The sequence below is a fragment of the Hyposmocoma kahamanoa genome, unplaced genomic scaffold (assembly GCF_003589595.1).
Source record: "Hyposmocoma kahamanoa isolate Upper Pololo Valley unplaced genomic scaffold, ASM358959v1 79, whole genome shotgun sequence".
NCBI classification, from domain to species: domain Eukaryota; kingdom Metazoa; phylum Arthropoda; class Insecta; order Lepidoptera; family Cosmopterigidae; genus Hyposmocoma; species Hyposmocoma kahamanoa.
In genome coordinates, this window is record NW_020653993.1 from 1,214,661 (window position 1) to 1,234,562 (window position 19,902).

General features: G+C 37.5%; 1 protein-coding gene across 2 annotated transcripts in view; it reads left to right on the forward strand.

Annotated features, from left to right (window-relative positions):
* The first annotated feature begins 18,868 nt into the window (after positions 1–18,868).
* Positions 18,869–19,902, forward strand: part of LOC113233588 (transcription factor SPT20 homolog) — a 16,048-nt gene continuing 15,014 nt past the window's right edge. For both annotated transcript variants that reach the window (XM_026468735.1, XM_026468736.1), the window contains exons 1-2: positions 18,869–18,890; positions 19,743–19,871. In XM_026468735.1, coding sequence (XP_026324520.1) covers positions 18,885–18,890; positions 19,743–19,871 — 135 coding nt within the window. In that variant the 5' untranslated portion in view covers positions 18,869–18,884. The remainder of the gene's footprint in view (positions 18,891–19,742; positions 19,872–19,902) is intronic.

Consider the following 19,902-nt stretch of genomic DNA (forward strand, 5'->3'; position numbering starts at 1 on the left):
TCGGGACTGTATTCGGGATGGCTTATAAGGTCAACGTCGTTCACCTTCAAAAATTAATTTGTCTGTCTGGCCGTGTGAGAACTGGCGTTATAGTGGTGCAAGATGATATGCCGTTTACGGTTATTTTTACGGATTTTGTCAATAACAAATGGCAAATCCGGCAAACAAATGGTCGTGTACTAATCACTGTTTACGGTACAACGATTCTCTAAAGCAACAGTAGCCACGTGTCCAGTTTTATTAAAAAAGAAGCAATCATCCACGATTACTTTGCATGCGCGTCACTTTGGTTCGGCTCATCTCGAAAGACCCATACGCTCGATTGCTGCTTTGTTTTGGGATCGTATATCTATAAACCCATGTTTCGTCACCTGTTACTATGTCCTACACCAAATTTGACGCCCCTTCGTAGAATCTGGTAAGCAAGGCATTGTACCAAGTGACGCGAGCCGTTTTTTGAGCCTCAGTCAAATTGTGTGGGATCCACCGAGAGCACAGCTTTTTCATACCCAAATGTTTGTGTAGTATTGACTGTATTTGACTCATGCTTGTCACATGCCCATGGTATGTCACATGCCTGTCTGTTTTGATCACACGTCGCACAGCATCGATGTTTTTGTTGTTCACAGCAGTGGACGGGCGACCATCACGAAATTTGTCACTGAGATTCACACGACCGCGTTTGAATTCTGCAAACCAGCTATAAATAGTTATCTTCCATGGTGCTTCATCGCCAAAAGTAGTTTGAAGCCGAACGAAGCTCCGCTGAGCTGTTAAATTACACTTAAAGTCGTAGAAAATCATACTACGAAAATTTTCACGAGTTAAATCCATGGTGATGTAGACAACCAATTTCTAAAATGACGCCACAATGTAAAAACAAGTGACAGTCCGATGAAACAAACTGTATTCTACAGCCAAAGAGTTCCATTTTTAAATGTTCTAATTACTTTTTAAATATTGTTTATGTAAGTGGCCAGTTCCGGAAATTTATAGTGCACCCTATGTAATGGTCGTGGATCGTGCTTTGTACGGCTGTTTGTCAACATCTAAAACAGAGGAGTTTCTTTCGTTTTTCGAAAGATGAAATTTAGAATAAAAACTTATGTCTGAGATTCATTCAGTTATTGTTTTCTTAATTTATTTAGTGCAGAGTAATATATGTCTATATATATATAAATATAGATTTGTTATATCAATATAATATATATGACTATAATATAATGGCCTCTCATTTCGTGAGCTAGTTGACATCTTCAAATCTTTTTCGACGGCTAGGTTTCAACACGGTTGGGCTCAGAATTGTGAAGCAAACGATCTCCTTGTAGGTTATCACCGCTGTCATATTACTTAGGAACTTACATGCTTCTCCGCAATACGGTCTTAAGGGTTTCTTGTATGATTTCACATTTCTACTGAGTTAGTTAGTAAACCCATTTACTACCGCAGTTGGCACCACGAAAAGTATCTTTATATTCAATGTCTTTGTTTATGTTTATGTAAATAACCTGTGATGTTATTTAGTTTTTGTTTTGTTTTGTAGTTATTTATTGTGTCTTAAGTGTGAATATTTTTGATTATATTTTTAGTTACTTTTCCTTTTTTGTTTTGTTTCTTTTGTTCTTGTGTGGAGTCATTGGTGGTAGCCAAAGTTTTTTTCTTTCTTTCTTACATTCTTTTCATTTAGTTTCGCTTCTCCGTATTGCTAAATCTCAATCCTCCCTCCTCATTCTTTGCTTTTCTTCGAAAATGTTATCTATGCTTCTAGAATATAAATGAACCAGAATCTTATACAAAAACGTGTTACTGTTTACGTCTGGTAGGTTTATAAGCGTAAAGAAATAAAAATGAGGTTTGATAAAAATGTTGGACTAAATATAAATAATAGTAAATACTTGGTACTTGGTGCAACGGGCTGGTTTCCGCAACTCGACGACAAAGCGCCTATTTTGCGTGTGTAATAGCAAATATTAGACAAATAAATATTAGATAATATCACATACGTTGCTTTGGTTCCATAGTAAGTAGCCAAAGCAATTGTGTTATGGAAATCGGAAACAACGACGATACTATAAACAACAAAACCCGAGACAGTATGGAAAAGTTAGTTTCTACACTGACCGGGCTGGGGATCGAATACGGGACCTCGAACATGGCGACACCTCTAAAACCGGGGTGCAAGCCACTCGACCACAGAGGTCGTCAAAAGTGGTCTGGAAGTATTATTGATTCAGGGTCCGTTTCCAAATTAGAACGTTAAAACGTTTCAGTCTCACATTTCAATCTGAACTTCAGATTGGGTTTCAAATTACACAGTTAGGGTGATGGTTTGTGCGGAAAGTGAAATAAACCAAGTACTTTCCTAAAGTTCTAGAAGAACGTACGTTCAAAGTCTAACAGAACGTGTAATTTAATGGATATTTTTATCTTTTTAGGCCCACGAAGAACCCCAAGAAACGTTTAATTTAGCGTAAGTAATTTTTTTATTTTTAGGATTTTGCGAGTGTTCTCTTTTAAGTGAGCGGGAAGTGGGGATAAAACGAGTAAGGTTGCCAGCATCAAATATATAACCAGAAACAGAGACGAAATAAGGGCCAATAATCCCTGGTATCTCATCAGGTAAATGGCCCTATCACTATATATAGTATCACTTTTAAATGTCAACTCTCGTTTGCACTGAAATCACAAATTAGAAAGCTGAAATAGTACAGCGCCAACAACTGACCTGTGTGTACGTCTCCGTATATTAAAAAAATATTCTGTATTAATTGTAATAAAGATAGTATCTCTAACAATGGGGAGCTGTTCCATTCGGTGGTGTGGGAAAAACAGCAAAACATCTAATTACAAACAAACGGAATCACATTTCATCGGTAATTAAATATTAAATATGTAATTGACTATGTAAAATAATAAATATGTAACAATTGACGGGTGACCCGTCAAGGGTCACCCGTCAATTGTTTCGAATTTGGGCTGGCCAATTGGAGCGCAATTGTCACCGTAATGATTTGGCAGAATAGTTTTCAAACAAATTAAATGACATTTCGTCTCTATTTCTGTTTACATACTCGATGCACTACGTCAACTCCCATTACGTTATCTCATTCTATTCATTACGCGTTACTAGTGTTGCACTGAAAAAATCATATTATGTATCGATATTTGCAAGTATAATTATTACTGTATAATGATTTATTTAAACAATCGGTAAAGTAAAAAAATCCTTGCCTTACTTTATCTGTCATCTTGTCTCCGTATCAGGTGCCCTGCCCAGCTCCACTTTAGCTTTGATGTGTGTTTATTTTTATATGATTCCCTACGTCCTTTACCTTTGTTCGACTTCGAATCTGGACATTGGGAACACGGTCTATAAGCTTGATATCGAGCATGACACGCTCCAGGTTTCTGTATATTTTGAGCTACTTACTTTTCTACATACTTGCTGTATGTAGAAAAGAGTTCCTCCGGCAGCTTCGCTTTTGTGATTATCACAGTCGCAATTATCTATTTACATAGCTACATATTGGTATTTACACAATCTCGCATATCTACACGTTTCTAAGTTCTTTGTCATCAATTTATAGAATTTAATTAATAGACTGTCTAGGAAACCCAAGGACCGGAAGGCGAAGTAGCTTCCGGCCCTTTTATGCCTATTAACAATACAAAGGGGAAACGCTGCCAGCATCATGGGCACCTAGCCGCGGGATTTTTTTTATTCACATAATTTAATTCTAGTTTTACTTTCAGGTACTTATTAAAAATTTTATTGTACTAATGTATTTTATCTTATTGTCTAATAAAAACATTTTATTATTTATAGAATTTTGGTTGAGATAATACTATTGACTTGAAATATAAGATATTAGATAAGATATTTTGTTAACTCTCACAAAAGGAAGATTGCATAATTCTAGATTGGTTATTATTAAAATTAAGCTACAAGTTAACTACCTTAAGTGAGAGACTGGAGTTCATACCAGGTAACCAGACCTGTGTTACAGATCTCCAGGCTCCCACCCTATACAATTCGTTTTTTTATGTGATTAAAAGTAAATACGCTATTATAGTAAACAATGTGGTGACGACTTTGTGATGGCGTGTGTGTGTGAGTGAGTTTGTGTTGGCGTGTGTGTTTGAGTGAGCTTGTGTGTGTGTGTGTGTACTCTTATATTTATTTAAAAATTTGTTGAAAGTTGAAATCCATTTGTATATGGCAACTTTGCAATCATGTGTGCATAAATGGTATACTAAAATGAATTGATGTAGTTGTACAAGTAACCTCTCAGGAAACAGGTAAGCATAATAAAAGATTAAATACTAGAAACGAATTAAATTATGTGAATAAAAATGTGTCCCCGCGGCAAGGTGCTTAAAATTTTGGCAGCGTTCCCCTTTCGGCTATGCTAATGCGTTGGGCAAGGTAGCTGCCGGCCCTTAGGTCTTCCAAATAGTCTATTAATTTTTTAGACAAAATTTTGTACAGATGAAGGGCACCGAGACCCCTAGGGCCAAGAATTTCGACTCCAAAGGGTGCAAATTGGTAGCCGAAGCCGAGGTCCTGGTACTTATTACTCTTTATTTTTTCCGCTAGCTCAGCTGCGGAGCCAGTCCTCTTACTGGTGTGCTAGAGATGGGAAAAAATGGATTGAATCGGACACCCAAGAACTATGTCAGCGTTTTGGATTCCAATATTTATGTTACTAATGTATCTTATTTATATTAGTATCTAATGATGTACTTGTAATTTATTTCAGTGGAGCCGATCATGAACCTTTTGTCGCGTTCGCGAATGATGATGATGCTAGCTTCTATAACGACGGCATTTGGACAAGAGCGGCACGAGACATTCGTAGTTCAGAAGAACCCAGCTCCGAGGAGTCTGACGAATCGAAAATGGATTACTAGTAGTAAATAAATTTATGAATGTAAGGCAGTAAACTGATTTTTGAATCGATCATTAAATTCATCTGCTTGTACTAAGCATATGTAACATTTCATCGTATCATTTCACCTCACCGCGCTGTTTAAACCGGTCATTCACGGGTTAGTGTTCACTATCAAATCTCCACGTGGCAATTTTTATTATTTAAATATTCAAGTATATTATCGTGTAATTATTCAATAATATTTCACGATACAATACTCGAATATTAAATAATGTTGCACGATAAAATATCGAATACTTAAATGATAAAAATTGTCATGGAGATTAGGTAGTAAACACCTGGTAGGCTGAGAATGGGCGAAATAATCTGATTTGTCGTCTTAGCCACAGATTCCTTAATAGTTGCTCTTAGCTATGAAATAAGTTGAAAGAAATTAACATACTTACACTAGCGTCATAGTACATTTATGAAAATGTAATTTATGTTAAAAGAGAATAGTAATTTACGTGTGACAAATAGTGACAGACATAACATTAATATGAGAAATAAAAATCAACTGGTTCTTGACAGTCGTCGCCTAAAATTCAATTAAGGGGCTATAATTACAAAATTCCGGTTGATATTAATTAATTTAATTAATAAATATTAATTAAGACCTGTATTTATTGAAATAAAGATGATATCTCTAACTGGGGGGCTCTTCCATTCGGTGGTGTGGGAAGAACAGCAAAACACGTAATTACAAAACAAACGGAATCACATTTCATCTGTAATTAAATATTAAATATGTAATTTTTCAGTTTTCGTCCATTATAGCAAAGCTCTAGTTGAACTAGTCCATTTGAAGTGAAACAATTCAGGACACCCGTCAATTGTTTCTAATTCGCGCTGGCCAATCGGAGCTCAGTTGTCACCGTAATGATTTGGCAGAATAGTTTTGAAACAAATTAAATGACATTTCGTCTCTATTTCAGGTTATATGCTCGATGAATCAATGTAACGATTTCAAGTGTAATTTGTAATACTTAGATCATCGTGTAGACCGTCATGTCCACAGACATATCTATATGTCTATGGATAAATGTGCAACCCAGTGTATGCCTCATGATTTGTAATACATTGCGGCTTTTACTTGGTGCGATATATTTGTGATCCTTTGTTAATACGCCATGAATATCGAACGAACGCACTTTTGCATTCAGTTTCTGTGGTACGGCCACTTGTACATTTTTTTGGCCAAATTTAACATTTAGAGACGTATATGTTAGGCAACACTGTTGTCGATTCTGATCGATTTTGAAAACAAAGGGACGAAAATAATTATGACTTTAGCAATATTATAAAAACATTCTATAACTCTTTTGTTGTAACGTTTAGTAACGTTTGTTTTTTTTCACTTTTGTTGTATCTATTATCAGTAGTATCTGTAATTTCGATAATTTTTGCAGCACGTTGCTTCGAATGTCCGAATATATAATATATAATATATAATATAATAATATAATAATCATTTATTTCGGAACTGGTCCATATAGTGAGACAATAATTACATATTAATTATTATTATTATTTAATTATTACGAATAATACAATAAAATATATAATGCAAAGAACTAACAGTGCGCTGTCTTTACAAAAACCTGGAGTTAGTCATACGTATGAGATCGGTGTTTTCGAGGACGAAGGTGGTCTAGTTTATCCCACCTAAGATGTTATCCAAATGTGCAGAGTAGCAGAGTTAGAAATCCGAGAAATCATGATCAAATCACAAAAACTTTACACGAGGCCGACATTAAGTAAACCTCTTCTGATTGGTAAGATTTTAGATATTTTGTCAGCAGTAAAATTTTCAGTTGTCTTGCCATTCGCCAATTTGATCAATCACCGACGGATAACCATCTAGTAAATTTAATTAAGGCAGTTGCAAGTTCATACATTGACGTGCGTTTTCATTATTTAAGTCAATCGATAAGATCTTCTATTACTAAAATACAGTTATATAATAAGCTTATATTATTTCAAGGACAATAATTTTAATATTTGAAGTTGATTAAAAATTAAAGTTTAAATTTTTAAGTAATCAAAATTTTTTTAAAACAACTTTTAATAAAGGACATAACTATATTGTTTTGGTATTTTTCTACTACGAGTATATTAATATTTCCCGACAACTTGTAATCAACGAATACTTGAATCGATTAATTGAATGGAATAGGTACGTGTATTCCGTTCAATCAATCGATTTAGTGCGGAAGGAGGTTTCCCATCACTAAATAGTTTTTATGATGTCATGGTGGACACATAAAATGTGCCATTCTCGGTTCCCATACAAATTGCTGTATTTGTGGCGTCTATCTAGATATATGTCTGTGGTCGTTTCTATAATTCGAATAAAAGTCAAACTTGAAACTAGTCGTCAGGTGGCAGCACCGCTGCTGTTGCTGCAGCTTCCTCGTAATACCACTAGCTGTCATCACCATGTAGGCGCTAAGATAGCAGCCTTGTATTAATCATGTGCTTGTAGTGTACTTCTGTACCAGAGAGAGTCATATACATAGAGTGCATTATACCTCCAAAATCCCGAAATGTTAACAAATACAAGGCAAAAATGAAAACAAAACAGTTGTATTTTACTTTTCTTTCAGGTACACTACTGTAGGAAAGTAATTGCTAGTTTTTTTATATCAAGTGACAAGACGAACAAGTAGTACGTTTGACGGTAAGCGACACGCCTGTCGTGGCAGTTGCAGTGCTTCTTAGAGCTTTAAATCACAGAGATCTAAGGGGCAGTCAGTCAGCCTGTCACCCTGAGACTGTCACCCTTACCCTTCAAAACTCAGATTACTGCTTGGCGACAAAAATATGTAAGGTGGCAGTATTTCCCTGAACGAAATCTTTCTCAAGGACCATCATAAACAATATACATACCAAAAATATAGAATAAAAAATAAAACAATATACTTATCCAAGATTTCATAGGTATTATTCACTCTACAACTGCCTCCGTGGCCGAACGGTTACCATGCCGGACAGCCATGCAGAGGTCCCAGGTTCGATTCCCGGGTCGGGAGAAATATTTGTATAGCCTACATTTATTTCTCACGTGAGTTTGGGTGTAATTTGTGGTTGTCTACGTGTGTGTCCATGGCACCCGCGACACAGGGTATCCCTAGTGCGGGGCTATGTTGAGTGTGTACGTTATTATTATTATTATGTACTTCCTTTTAGTTTAACTAAATACTTACACCGATCTCTAATAATCAGTGTCACCAACAAACTATTAATGACATTTTTGTATTATGGAATAAATAATTTAGCGTACAAATTTGATACAATAATATTATATGTACAAGTCAACTCACGCGCCGATCGGCCTCGCGTCTTGCACGAGCTTCGAATAACGAAGAGAGACCTCCAAGTGTTAAGGTAAATTCGACGAATCTTCCAATTGGACACTTTTAGTAATACACCCTGAACGTTAACCCTAATGTTATAAACTTCAGGAAAATCAATATAGAATACAAAACAACTTTAAGTAATATATTTATTTCGATCTCTTAGCTCGTATAATATAGTCACATGTGATTATAAGTCAAAATTGCTTGTGTCACACAAAAGTTATACTGTATAACTATATTTAATAGCAGTAGAGCTTCTTGTGAAAGATTTCGTCCAGGGAACTACTGCCACCTTACCTTCTAAGGGTGCTGGTGAAATTAGAGGCACATGGGACTTGACAACTTATGTCTCAGAGTGATAGGCGCAGTGGCAGTGGCGTTCAGATCTTTGCGATTTAAAGCTCTGAGTGGCACTGCAGCTGTTATGGACAGGCGTGTAGCTTACCTTCAGGCGTACGATTTATTTGTTCCGTTACTTGATAATATAAAATATGGTAAAAAGTCATCTCGTATGGATCGCTGTTATTTGGTTGTCACATAAAGACAAATATAAATTAATGATAGAACGTAGTCAAAACAAGTTTGTTAAATTCCTATATTTAAAACAGTGTGCTGTGTACCCACGTTATCCACTATTATATCCTACCGTATTTATACTGGACAAGATAGGTTATTATAAACTAGAAGTAAGAAGAGAAGTAGCTCTCGCCCCTTATTGAAAGTGATACGTGATACATAATTGCAGAGGCCGGAAAATTACTGGACGAGTATGAGTTACAAGGACGAGCGCGATTAGCACTGGGCCTTTTGGAGGGAAAAGTGTCGTTTTTATTTTGACTTTCAATTATTTTGTGAAATCTAGTTTAAAGTGGATTAGGATAGTGCTATTGTGCCTTAATCGAAGATTAAAATGCGAAATTATACGAATCTCGAACTAAAATACCCGTATCGGCCTGTTCTAAGGAATCCCGAGTCAATCCAAGCACGCCGCCTCAAATTGCCTATCCTCTTTGTGGCGGCCATTTTTACAGAAACATAATTAAACGAAGACATAGCTCAAAAGACTTGTATCCAAGCCAAAATTATTAATAAAAAAAAGGACGAGCGCCGATAATACGAGTCAAGCAATCCCCGTTTCCCGGCGAGGTATGTATAGAATTTTTCTCAAACAATGTGAGGAAAAAATAAAAGACTAAAGAGAGGAAGATGTATAATAGAAAAAGTAAAAAATATTAATTAACATTAAAAGTAATACTTGACGTGTTAGGACAATTGCTACAAGAAAATGTTATCGTCTTTCCTTTTAAGTTGAAAGTAGTAGAACTACGTACAAAAAAAGTTTTTCTTCAACCATGTATTATCTGAAAACTATAACTGTCTTCTACACAGTGTAGTCTTTATTACCAAGTAGTAAATGTTAATGCAGTAATGCTCCTTGTCCTTCAAAACCTTTCCTATTTCTGCCACCAAGTGGTAATGTCAGCTTTACTGCGTTCCGGTTTTGAAAGGTAAGGTACTCGTGAAATTACAGGCACGTGGGACTTGTCAACTATGTCTCGGAATTACAGGCACAATGGCAGTGTCCTTTAGATCTTTGCGATTTAAAGCTCTGAGTGGCACTGCAATTGTTATGGACAAGCGTGTAGCTTAACCATCACGCGCACGACTAGTTCATGTAAAATAAAATTACTAGTGAAAAAGTATTAATAACAACCTATGACGTAGCCAATTAATGCAACTGCAGAATAGAAAGAAATACGGCTCTCGCATTGGCTTGATTCCAACTAAACTACGTTACAACATTTGGCGTCAGGCCTGCCTGCTAAATAAATGTTACTCAGCGAATTTCATATTACTGTAGTACTTACAAATGCAGGGAGTTTTGCAAGACAAATGGTACTAGTCTACGTTGGCAAGAGTGGTTGGAAAGAGTTCGTCCAGGGTAGCACTGCCACCCCCCCGAAGGGGTTCCCGCCTTGTCGTGGTGGGGGGGCTCTAGTAGCCGTGGTCGATTTCATCCCACGATGAAGCTAAGAGGAACCCACGGGGCCGGCCGATGGTGGTAGGCTGGCCCGAGGAGGAGGGCGTTCCGCGCGGGCCTCGTCTGGTCAGCGGGACCGCGCGGATGCGCGAGGAGGAGGGTCGCGGGGGGAGAGACGTGTCGGTGTGTCGTTGCCGCTCGTCCTGTCCTCCGCGACCCTGGCGGGGCTGCACCGCTTTCGACGATGCAGTGGCGGCGGGGCCGCGGGGGAAGAGACGTGTCGGTGTGTCGTTGCCGCTCGTCCTATCCTCCGCGGCCGAATGTGGGCGGTTGGCCCGTGGTGGGCGCTCCAAGGGACTCTCTTCGGAGAGTCCGCGCCTAGGTGTGGCGGCGGAGCCTGCCATCAGATCCGCCGCGGGGGCTGGGGGAGCAGCCACTGAACTTCACAGTTGAGTGGATGCTGTCCTGGCCCCCCATGGCCCCTGGGTAGCGGACTCGGGGGAGTTCGTTGCCCAGCGTAAAGGGGCCCGGGATGGAAGGCTCGTCTGGTAACACTCCGGGGGTTTAGTGCGCTCGGGCTGCTCCCCTTCAGGGTTCAGCCCAGTCCCACATAACCCCGGCTCTGCCCCCGCGGGGCCGGGGTATCTCTAAGCAGATTCACCCGGATTAACAAAAAAAAGGGGTAGTACTGCCACCATAAATATTTCTGCTACCAAGCAGTAACGTGAGTATTACTGCAGTCTGGTTTATTAACCGACTTCAAAAAGGAATGAATTTCTCAATTTGACTGTATTTTTGTATGTGTGTGTGTGTGCGTGTGTGCGTGCTTGCGTGCGTGCGTGCGTGCGTGCGTGCGTGCGTGCGTGCGTGCGTGCGTGTGTGTGTTACACGATTACTCTGGCCTTTGTGAACCGATTTTTAATGATTCTGTTTTTGTTGGAAAGAGGGTAACCATATTCCACTTCTAAGAGTGGTTACACACGGCGACGATGTATACGATGATGATGATGGCATCGATCATGCATGATTGCATGATCGATGCCATCGCCTATTAATCCTAAGTGTAGTGATGCAATAGCGCGATTGCAACGCTGCTTAAAATCGCGCTCGTGTGTAAAGGTGGAGTAGTAAAGTCGCCGTGTGTAACCACTCTTAGAGTGGTAAACTAGGGGATGAATCTGGTTTCGCGCACTTTCCGGTAACCGATTGTGTTTTTAGTTTCATTTTGTATGTATATTACAAAGTTTGAAATTGGTTCTTTGTTTTTTAATAAAATTATCATACTTAATTGGAATTTGAACAGTGTTCTCAAAATTTTCTAACAGATAACGCCTTTTGTCAGCTGTAAAACATGACTGTCATCTTTTACCTGTAAATAGCAGGAAACTTTTAGCCGAATGGGAGCCAAACGATAGTCATTTTCAATTCTGTGAAAGATTCAAACTGCCAAAGTATCCGCTCTGCAGGTAAAAGCGGTTAAAACTAATTTTATATCAAAATTGAATTTCCGATAGAGTTGAACTATATTTTGGCTTTGTCACTCTTACTAGTAACAATAGAACTCAGTGTGTGGAGGTAGTGAAGTTAAATAATAATAATGGGATTGAGACCCACAGATCAGAGTTTAAAGTTAATAAATACGGTGTGCCTCTAGGAAGTATTTTAGGTCCATTGCTGTTTTTATTGTATGTTAATGACCTCCCTGAAATGACAAAATATCCATGCACTCTTTTTGCAGAAGACATATCAATCATTATTAATAAGAATTCTGACATAGATTATGAAAAAGAAATAAATGACACTATATGTAATATTATTGACTGGCTTATGACAAATAATCTGAAAGTAAATGTTTCAAAAACAAAGCTCATACAATTTCATAATTATAATGGAAAGCCCCATAGACTCTCTGTAAGTTGTCATGGAGATGAAATTGTGGAATGCTCATCCAGCAATTTTCTCGGCACAGTATTGAACTCTCAACTGACATGGAAACCACAGGTTGATTCAATATGTGCAAAGCTGAATCGATTTGTATATGGCTTACATCGTCTAACGCACATATGTGATCAGAAGAGTGTCTTGATGGCCTACCATGCATTTGTCTGCTCAAGCTTGCGGTAAGGCCTCATCATCTGGGGGAACTGCGTGGAGCTAAACCGTGTATTTGCTATCCAGAAAAAATGTGCCAGAGCTATATGTAGAGTAGATCCGCTCGAATCTTGTAGACCGCTTTTTATAAAGTTAAATCTTCTAACGCTTCCCGCCATGTACGCATATGAGGTATGCATGTTTGTTAAAAAAAACTTGGTCTTATTTACTAGGAAACGTGAAGTATGTAATTTTTTTAACTAGATATCCAAACCGCTTAGCTGGCCCCTGCCATAAGACTACTTGCTTTTATAGGAATCGCTATAATTGTCCATATAAATATATAATGCTTTGCCTGCAGCTATCGCAGACTTACCTATAAAAATATTTAAAAAAAAGTTATTTGATTTGCTATGTGATCTGTGTTTATCAAAGATTTTTTTAATAATAAAAAGAAATTGACATTTTGTTTATATTTGTGCTGTTCTTATTTCCTTGATATTGTTTAATTTATGGTTTTATTACTGTTGCTATTTATTGGCATTTTTACTTAATTTTATTTGACATTGCTTATTTGACAAATTATATAATTTTAATTTATGACATTATTTAACTTCAATTTATTTTAATATTTGCGTGCCAGTATCTGGTTTGTGATCCGATTTTGATGATTCTTTTTTATGATTATGAATAGAGAGATCGAAGACACAGAAAAATTTTCGTGAACCCAGTGGGATCCACGTCCATGCTGCACCGAAACATTGCTCTAACTATCTGAGTCACAGGTCCTGTTGCCGAGTCGTCAAAATTCTCGTACGTATTTTTGTTAATATAATGTTGTTTTGTTACTCAATAAGAATTACAGTACAATGACATCTTCAGGATGCTGTTGGGACTGCAGTGCGTTTGCCGAAGCGCGAGTAGATGACTTTTACGCCATCAGGCGACAACAGGTGTTGTCTCTGCTAAAGAGAGTGCGTGACAGTGGCAACGGTATCCTGAGGATGCTTGACCAACGTTTTGACTGTACAATCTTATTTTGTTGGAAAGAGGGTACCTCAGATGTGATCTCATTTAAATTTGAAGAAAGTATTCCACCTCTAAGAGTGGCAAACTAGGGGGTGAATGACTTTTGGGGGTCGGTTTTTTTAGTACTCTGTACTGAGATTATTTAATGCCAAGTGACGGGATTTAGAAGTCACGCGCCTAGTGGTAAGCGACACTTCTGTCCGTAGTAGTAGCAGCAGAGCTCCTTGTCAAAGAGTTCGTCCAGGAAAGTATTGCCACCTTACCTAATTCTGCTGCCAATCTGTAATATGAGCATTAGGGCGCGTTGTCATTACATCTTATGTATTGTTGGACGACTGTCGTATCTAGCCTGTTCCCATATCACGACTATCTGTCGTGACTGTGTCGTGGACGTTTATTTTATCGTATAACTGTCTTGTCTAGCTGTTCCGATTAGATCGTGACGACAATTTATCGGTTCACGGCAGTCTATCAGCAGATTGTCTCAAATTTTTATCGTGTCGTTTTATTCATCGTCAGACAACTGTCGTTTTAGCTCTTCCCATTGTCACGACAGTCTGTCGTCGTAACGTCAAAAAGTTAATAAAAACGACAGTTAATCGCGTTGTTCTATGTGTGAACAATTTTATTATACAATTAAGCCACGATAATTTAAACTGCACGACTGCCTGTCATCACGACATAATGAGAACGCGACCTTACTCTGCGTTCCGGTTTTGAAGGGTTTTGAAAATACAGACATGGGACTTGTCTATTCTATGTGTTAGGGCGACAGGCGCAGTGACAGTGCCTCTCAGATCTTTGCGATCTAAAGCTCTGAGTGGCACTGAAGCTGCTATGGATAGGCGTGTCGCTTACCATCAGGCGCACGACATGTTTTTCCCATACACTTGGTATCATAATAAAAAAAACTACCAAGGGTTTTAATTAAAAAGCAAATAAGAACCTAATCCGACTCGAGACTGAATGTTGCTTTTACAAAACTTGAGAACACTGTTTAAGTTCTTTCATGTAACTCATAATATCTAGAAATGTAACTAGTATTTACAGCGCTGTTACATCTAGTTCTCGATGGCGCTTAAAAGTTTCCAAACGTGTTCTTAAGTCTCGGTTACATTACAGCAATTGGAAAACGATGCATTCCAACAGGAAACTAAATGAGTTTGTTTTGATACTGAAGTTTGGGAATTATAGATTTTTGACCAGGTTAAATGAAATAAACCAGGCGGTAGAGCACTATGGGTATTTATTGTTTAAAACGAAGCTCAGAGACATTCACAGACACTCCGACGACAGTAAATACTTAAAACAGGATCTAATACTGGAGAAAAGTCGCGCGCATATGCGCGACTTTCGGCCTGAAAGACTATCTGTTTCGGGTCTACGTTAACGGCGGACTCTAAAAAAAAAATGGCGGACAATAAAACGTTCCTATTTAAATTTATGAATCCTTAGTAAGGATCATTTCATTCCGTGTCCTTCAAAGACCGAAACGGTTCCTATTCCCTTCCAATTCCCAGATTCCATTGAACTACGGAACTTAAAGAACTAACGGAACTAAAAGACCGAATTTGTTCATTTGTTTTTTTTTTTCTATTTGATACTAACTAGGGTGCGCGGGGGTGAGAGTCGGTAATCACGCTTAAGATGGAAGTCACCGGAAGTCGTTTAGTTGTTATCATATTTTCAATACCATATTTGGTTAGGCAATAGTATACTCGATGCGCATAAGGTAATATTTTGGCAAAACAGGGTTCGATGGCGAAAAGCGCCATCTACATTCGAAAAGACAGGTTGGTTATGTCAATTGGGGATGGGTGGTCGTCGCGATATAGGTCGGACGCTGCTGAGTTCGCTTCGGGCGAACTAGATGGGGCTCACACACTATAGTTGGTTTGTAAAACTGAGAGAATTTCACAATCAGTACGCCAAATGACTTTTTTTTTATTAAGATGATAGTAATAGGATAAACAGTAACTACACGATCGTTGACAATCCGTTTATCACTTGTAACTGAAAGAACTATGAAGTTAGACAACGCTAACTGTAAATTTAGTACTCAAATTTCAAAAACGGCAGATTATGATGGAGTGGGTGGAATAGAGTGGAAGCCCAGTTTTTCAGCATTAAGTGGCAAAAGTTGGTATTATTTATATTCATAAACGAGACCAGCTTTAGAGGACAGCTTTTCACTATAAACATTTTGTACTACATTTTTGTATTTTAAGTACTACATGTTAATACTACTATACATGTTATACTTATACCTACTTATAAAAAAAAAATAGCCAAAGGACGATGTAATTACTTTTTCCTTCTCCACAGTGAACAATTTGCATTCGGCAGAACAAGTAAACGGCAATGGTGTTAAAATATTTATTAACATTGATCTTTGTATTAATAATTATAACAAACTATTGGAGTAATTTCACAAAAAAATAATTGAATATCAATACAAATTTAAATTAATCGTTTCTATAAAAACCAGTGTAACAATAAAAAAGTACTTTATGTAATAGACGGCCTTAAGCCAGATTGTTCACTTTTAGCTCTCTAAGAATCCGCTAGAATGCATTGACCCATTTGGCGTTATTTCGGAATCGCGGTGTTAAGATTGTCCCTCGAATGGTGACTACTTGAACACAATTTTGTTAATAGGAAGAGAAATCTGAGAATACAGAGAGCTCAGTAAGGCAACCAGGAGTTGAGTCCCTTCTTGGGAACTGCTACCGAGATCTTCTGATATTTCGTATCTCATATAGGGTGAAAAACCTCATCTCGCGGAACGGTTTCCAGGAGTCGAGTCCCTTCTGGGAACAACTGCCCGAACCTTACGCATGTAGGGTGAAATTGTATTGGCGACATTGAAAGTGAATAAAAATCTTCTGAACAAACAACAATTTGGAGTTTCACTTGGCTTGTTTTGGTAACCTCATCCAACGGAAGAAAGTACCTTTACACCAAGTAATTACAACAAATCAAGTCGTCAATGGGAAAGTGAAATAATTCACTATTCAATCAATCACGGCGAAGCGCGCTGTAAATCGGTCGCGACATGTTTACGGCAATGGGTCAGACATCCGGCGGCCGGATAGCCGGATATCCAGTTTGGGTGCTTGCCGGATATCCGATATCCGGTATCCGGACAAATCACTATCCGTTTCATCTCTACAGGTAATAGTCTTCTTCTGATTTAGGGAAAATACGCTCAGCTTTTAACCGCAGCAACAACCATGCAGGACTACATTATTAACATCATAAACAATTATTTTTGTTGTATGACTTTTAGTACTTCGTCACAATTTACTTTCACACAAAAATAACAATTTATATTAGTGATAACTCTATGCAAAACGGAGGCGTGCGGGTGGATGTTTATTGCGCCCACCTTACCACCAAATACAGACCTAAAAAGTGTCAGATAGTACAACAAAAACGTACAAATTTATTTTTGTTAAATTTTCTGTTTTGTGAAAAGTCATTCACCAATAGTTATTGTTTATGATGTTAGTAATATAGTCCTTCGAGGCTGTTAGTATATTACAAACATCGAGTATATAACCAGAAATTGAGACGAAATGTCATTTAATTTGTTTGAAAACTATTCTGCCAAATCATTCCGGTGACAACTGCGCTCCGATTGGCCAGCCCAAATTCGAAACAATTGACGGGTGTCGTCAATTGTTTCACCTCAAATCGACCTGTTTAATTTGAGCTTTGCTATAATGGACGAACATTTTTTAAAATTATTTAATTACCGATGAAATGTGATCCCGTTTGTTTTGTAATTAGATGTTTTGCTGTTTTTCCCACACCACTGAAAGGAACAGCCCTCCATAGTTAGATATAATCTTTATTACAATAAATATAAAATATTTTTGGAATATACGGAGACGTACACACAGGTCAGTTGTTGGTGGTGTAAACGAGAGTTGATATTTAAAAGTGATATGAGGCCCATTTAGCAGGGATAGATGGTCCTTATTTCGTCTTTATTTCTGGCTACTCGATGATTAAAATAACCCTAATAAAAACAGTAAGAAGATTACAAAGACAGTTCAGCAAGGTAGTGCGCTATCCACGTTTTAAAATTTATATGTCTAATTAAAATCTTAAGAATAATTGGGGTTGGTTTTTATTTGATAGCCTCCGGGTGGCATTAACCTAATTACGTAGAACAAGGTCCCAAGCCTTCAACATTTTCTTGAAATGCCACTATTACAATATGATTAATGATATATTTAAATCTTTATTGAATTGATATTCAATTATTTATTATGTGAAATTATTTCTTTCTTTAGTTTCAGTTTATTTCTCTCAACATTACAAATTTCATACAAATACATTTTCATGTCATTTTATACTACTCTTCGAAAATTGAGCGTCAGTTTACAAAATAATGAAGAAATAATTATATAATAGTGAGTCATAAGTACACAATAGTGCACATACACAAAATCATCATAATTAATTAAACTAATAAATAAATGAATGAAACTAACAATGTGAAGTGTACACAGGAAATGTCAATATGGATTCTTAATAACTAATATATAAAAAACACAGTATAATAATACGGTGAATTATTAATACAAAGATCGAACACTCGGAAAAAATTCCTTCGATCCGGCCAGATTCGAACCGACGTCTTCTTGTATACTGTGCCAGACGCTATACCAACTAAGACACGGAACGAACCAGCGTACCTCACGAGTTTTTCTACGTGCTTTGTATTTGGTTTTTCAACGACTTTTAGCCGTAGCGCCATCTATGAGAAATCTATGAAAGTATTTCGTCACTCAGATACCTTTACGGCTAATGTCGCTTTAATTGTAATTAAGTTTTAATGTCATTTTAATGTCAGGACGTTTTATCATTATGTTTTTTTTTTCAATTATTTTTTGTGAAATTACTCCAATTCGAACACTTAGAAAAAAATTCCTTTGATCCGGCCGGGTTCGAACTGACGTCTTCCAGCATACCGTGCTAGACGCTTTGATAATCGAACTACGGAATAAGCTAGCGGACCTCACGAATTTTTCTATGTGCTTGTTGTTGCAGATCTTAGTTTTTGGTTTTTGAAGACTAATTTGCCGTATATTCCACTATTTGAGAAAACGATATCTGAAACCACACAAAGATGGCGACGGCAGGCGAACATAAAAACGCAATCGAGTCTAGCCAGACCGAACGAATTACTTTTGTAATCGTGAAAATAGAGGGAGCAGCAAATTTATGGTTGGCTCCGGGTGGCAGGAATCGACGTTACGCCACTGGTGTATCGAACTCGCTATCTTTGACCTCGACGCTGGGCTATTACCGCTTTTGCAGGGGCTCATTAAACGATTGATAATATTCCTCCTATAGACCATTTCGGCAACATTACAAGGCGTCGCAAAGGCCGAATTTGACGCGAGGCGCATGGTAATCGCGTTTTGCGATGTCTATAAAATCGATGCGCGTGAGCACATTGGAGCGCGAAAGTCAACGAAAATGAAGGTGATTACTCGTTTGTGACTTTATTTGTGATTTAATTTTTTAAATTGTGATGTTTTATGTGATAATAAAAATTAACAATAACCATAAATAAATAAATTATCACTTTGACGCGATATCTATTTGAAATAATAAAGATCTCCAGGTTTATTTCACATATCGGAGTGTCTCGAGTATTACAATTTTGTTGAAACATAAGTGTTATGGCTAGGATGTTTTTCTTTTCACCTATACTGTAAAATAATACATCAGTTACATAGATGTTTTTTTTAAACGACTAAAAAAGTGGAATAATATTTTTAATATTTTTTGTGTGTATAATACGCGACTACTCTGACATTTTCTGAACAGACTACCATGATTCTTTTTTTATTGGAAAAGGGGTACTTCAATAGTGGTCCCATTGAAATTTGATGAAAATATTTCACATCTAAAGGTGGCAAATTTGAGGATGAATTGGGTTTATTGAAATTTCACTCACTTTCACACAATAAAACTTGGCAAATAGAGAATTCCACAAACTGGAGCCCTTTTTTTAAAAAAAACGTTCTAATTATTGAAAATGTTTCTATTTGCTGTCCAACTTTATAAAATTTTAATTGTATATGTAGAATTATAAATAAGTCATCAGATTTGCCTCATATAATACTCTACTAAGTAATGCCATACGTGTGTATGTGTCATTCTCGAGGGTTAGAACTTGATGGGCAACACAGGTGTTAAAACCTTTAATAAGTAATAGCTTTTTCAAAATAAGTAATGCGTCCTAAACTTACTAAGGTCCTTTAAACTTATTAAGGTTATTTTGTGGGGAAATAAATATTACTATTATAGTTGTGTGTTCTTTGGTTACAGTACCTATTGACCATTGTATCGCTGGTAATATGCCGGGCGTGGGCTCAGCCCCCAGCGCCCTATCCTCCTCGTGGATGGCGACCAAATGGGCCTACCCTGGAGCTACCGCAGAATGTACCAAATGCGCAGGTAAAGGGTTAAAAATCGATTAAGCTGTACT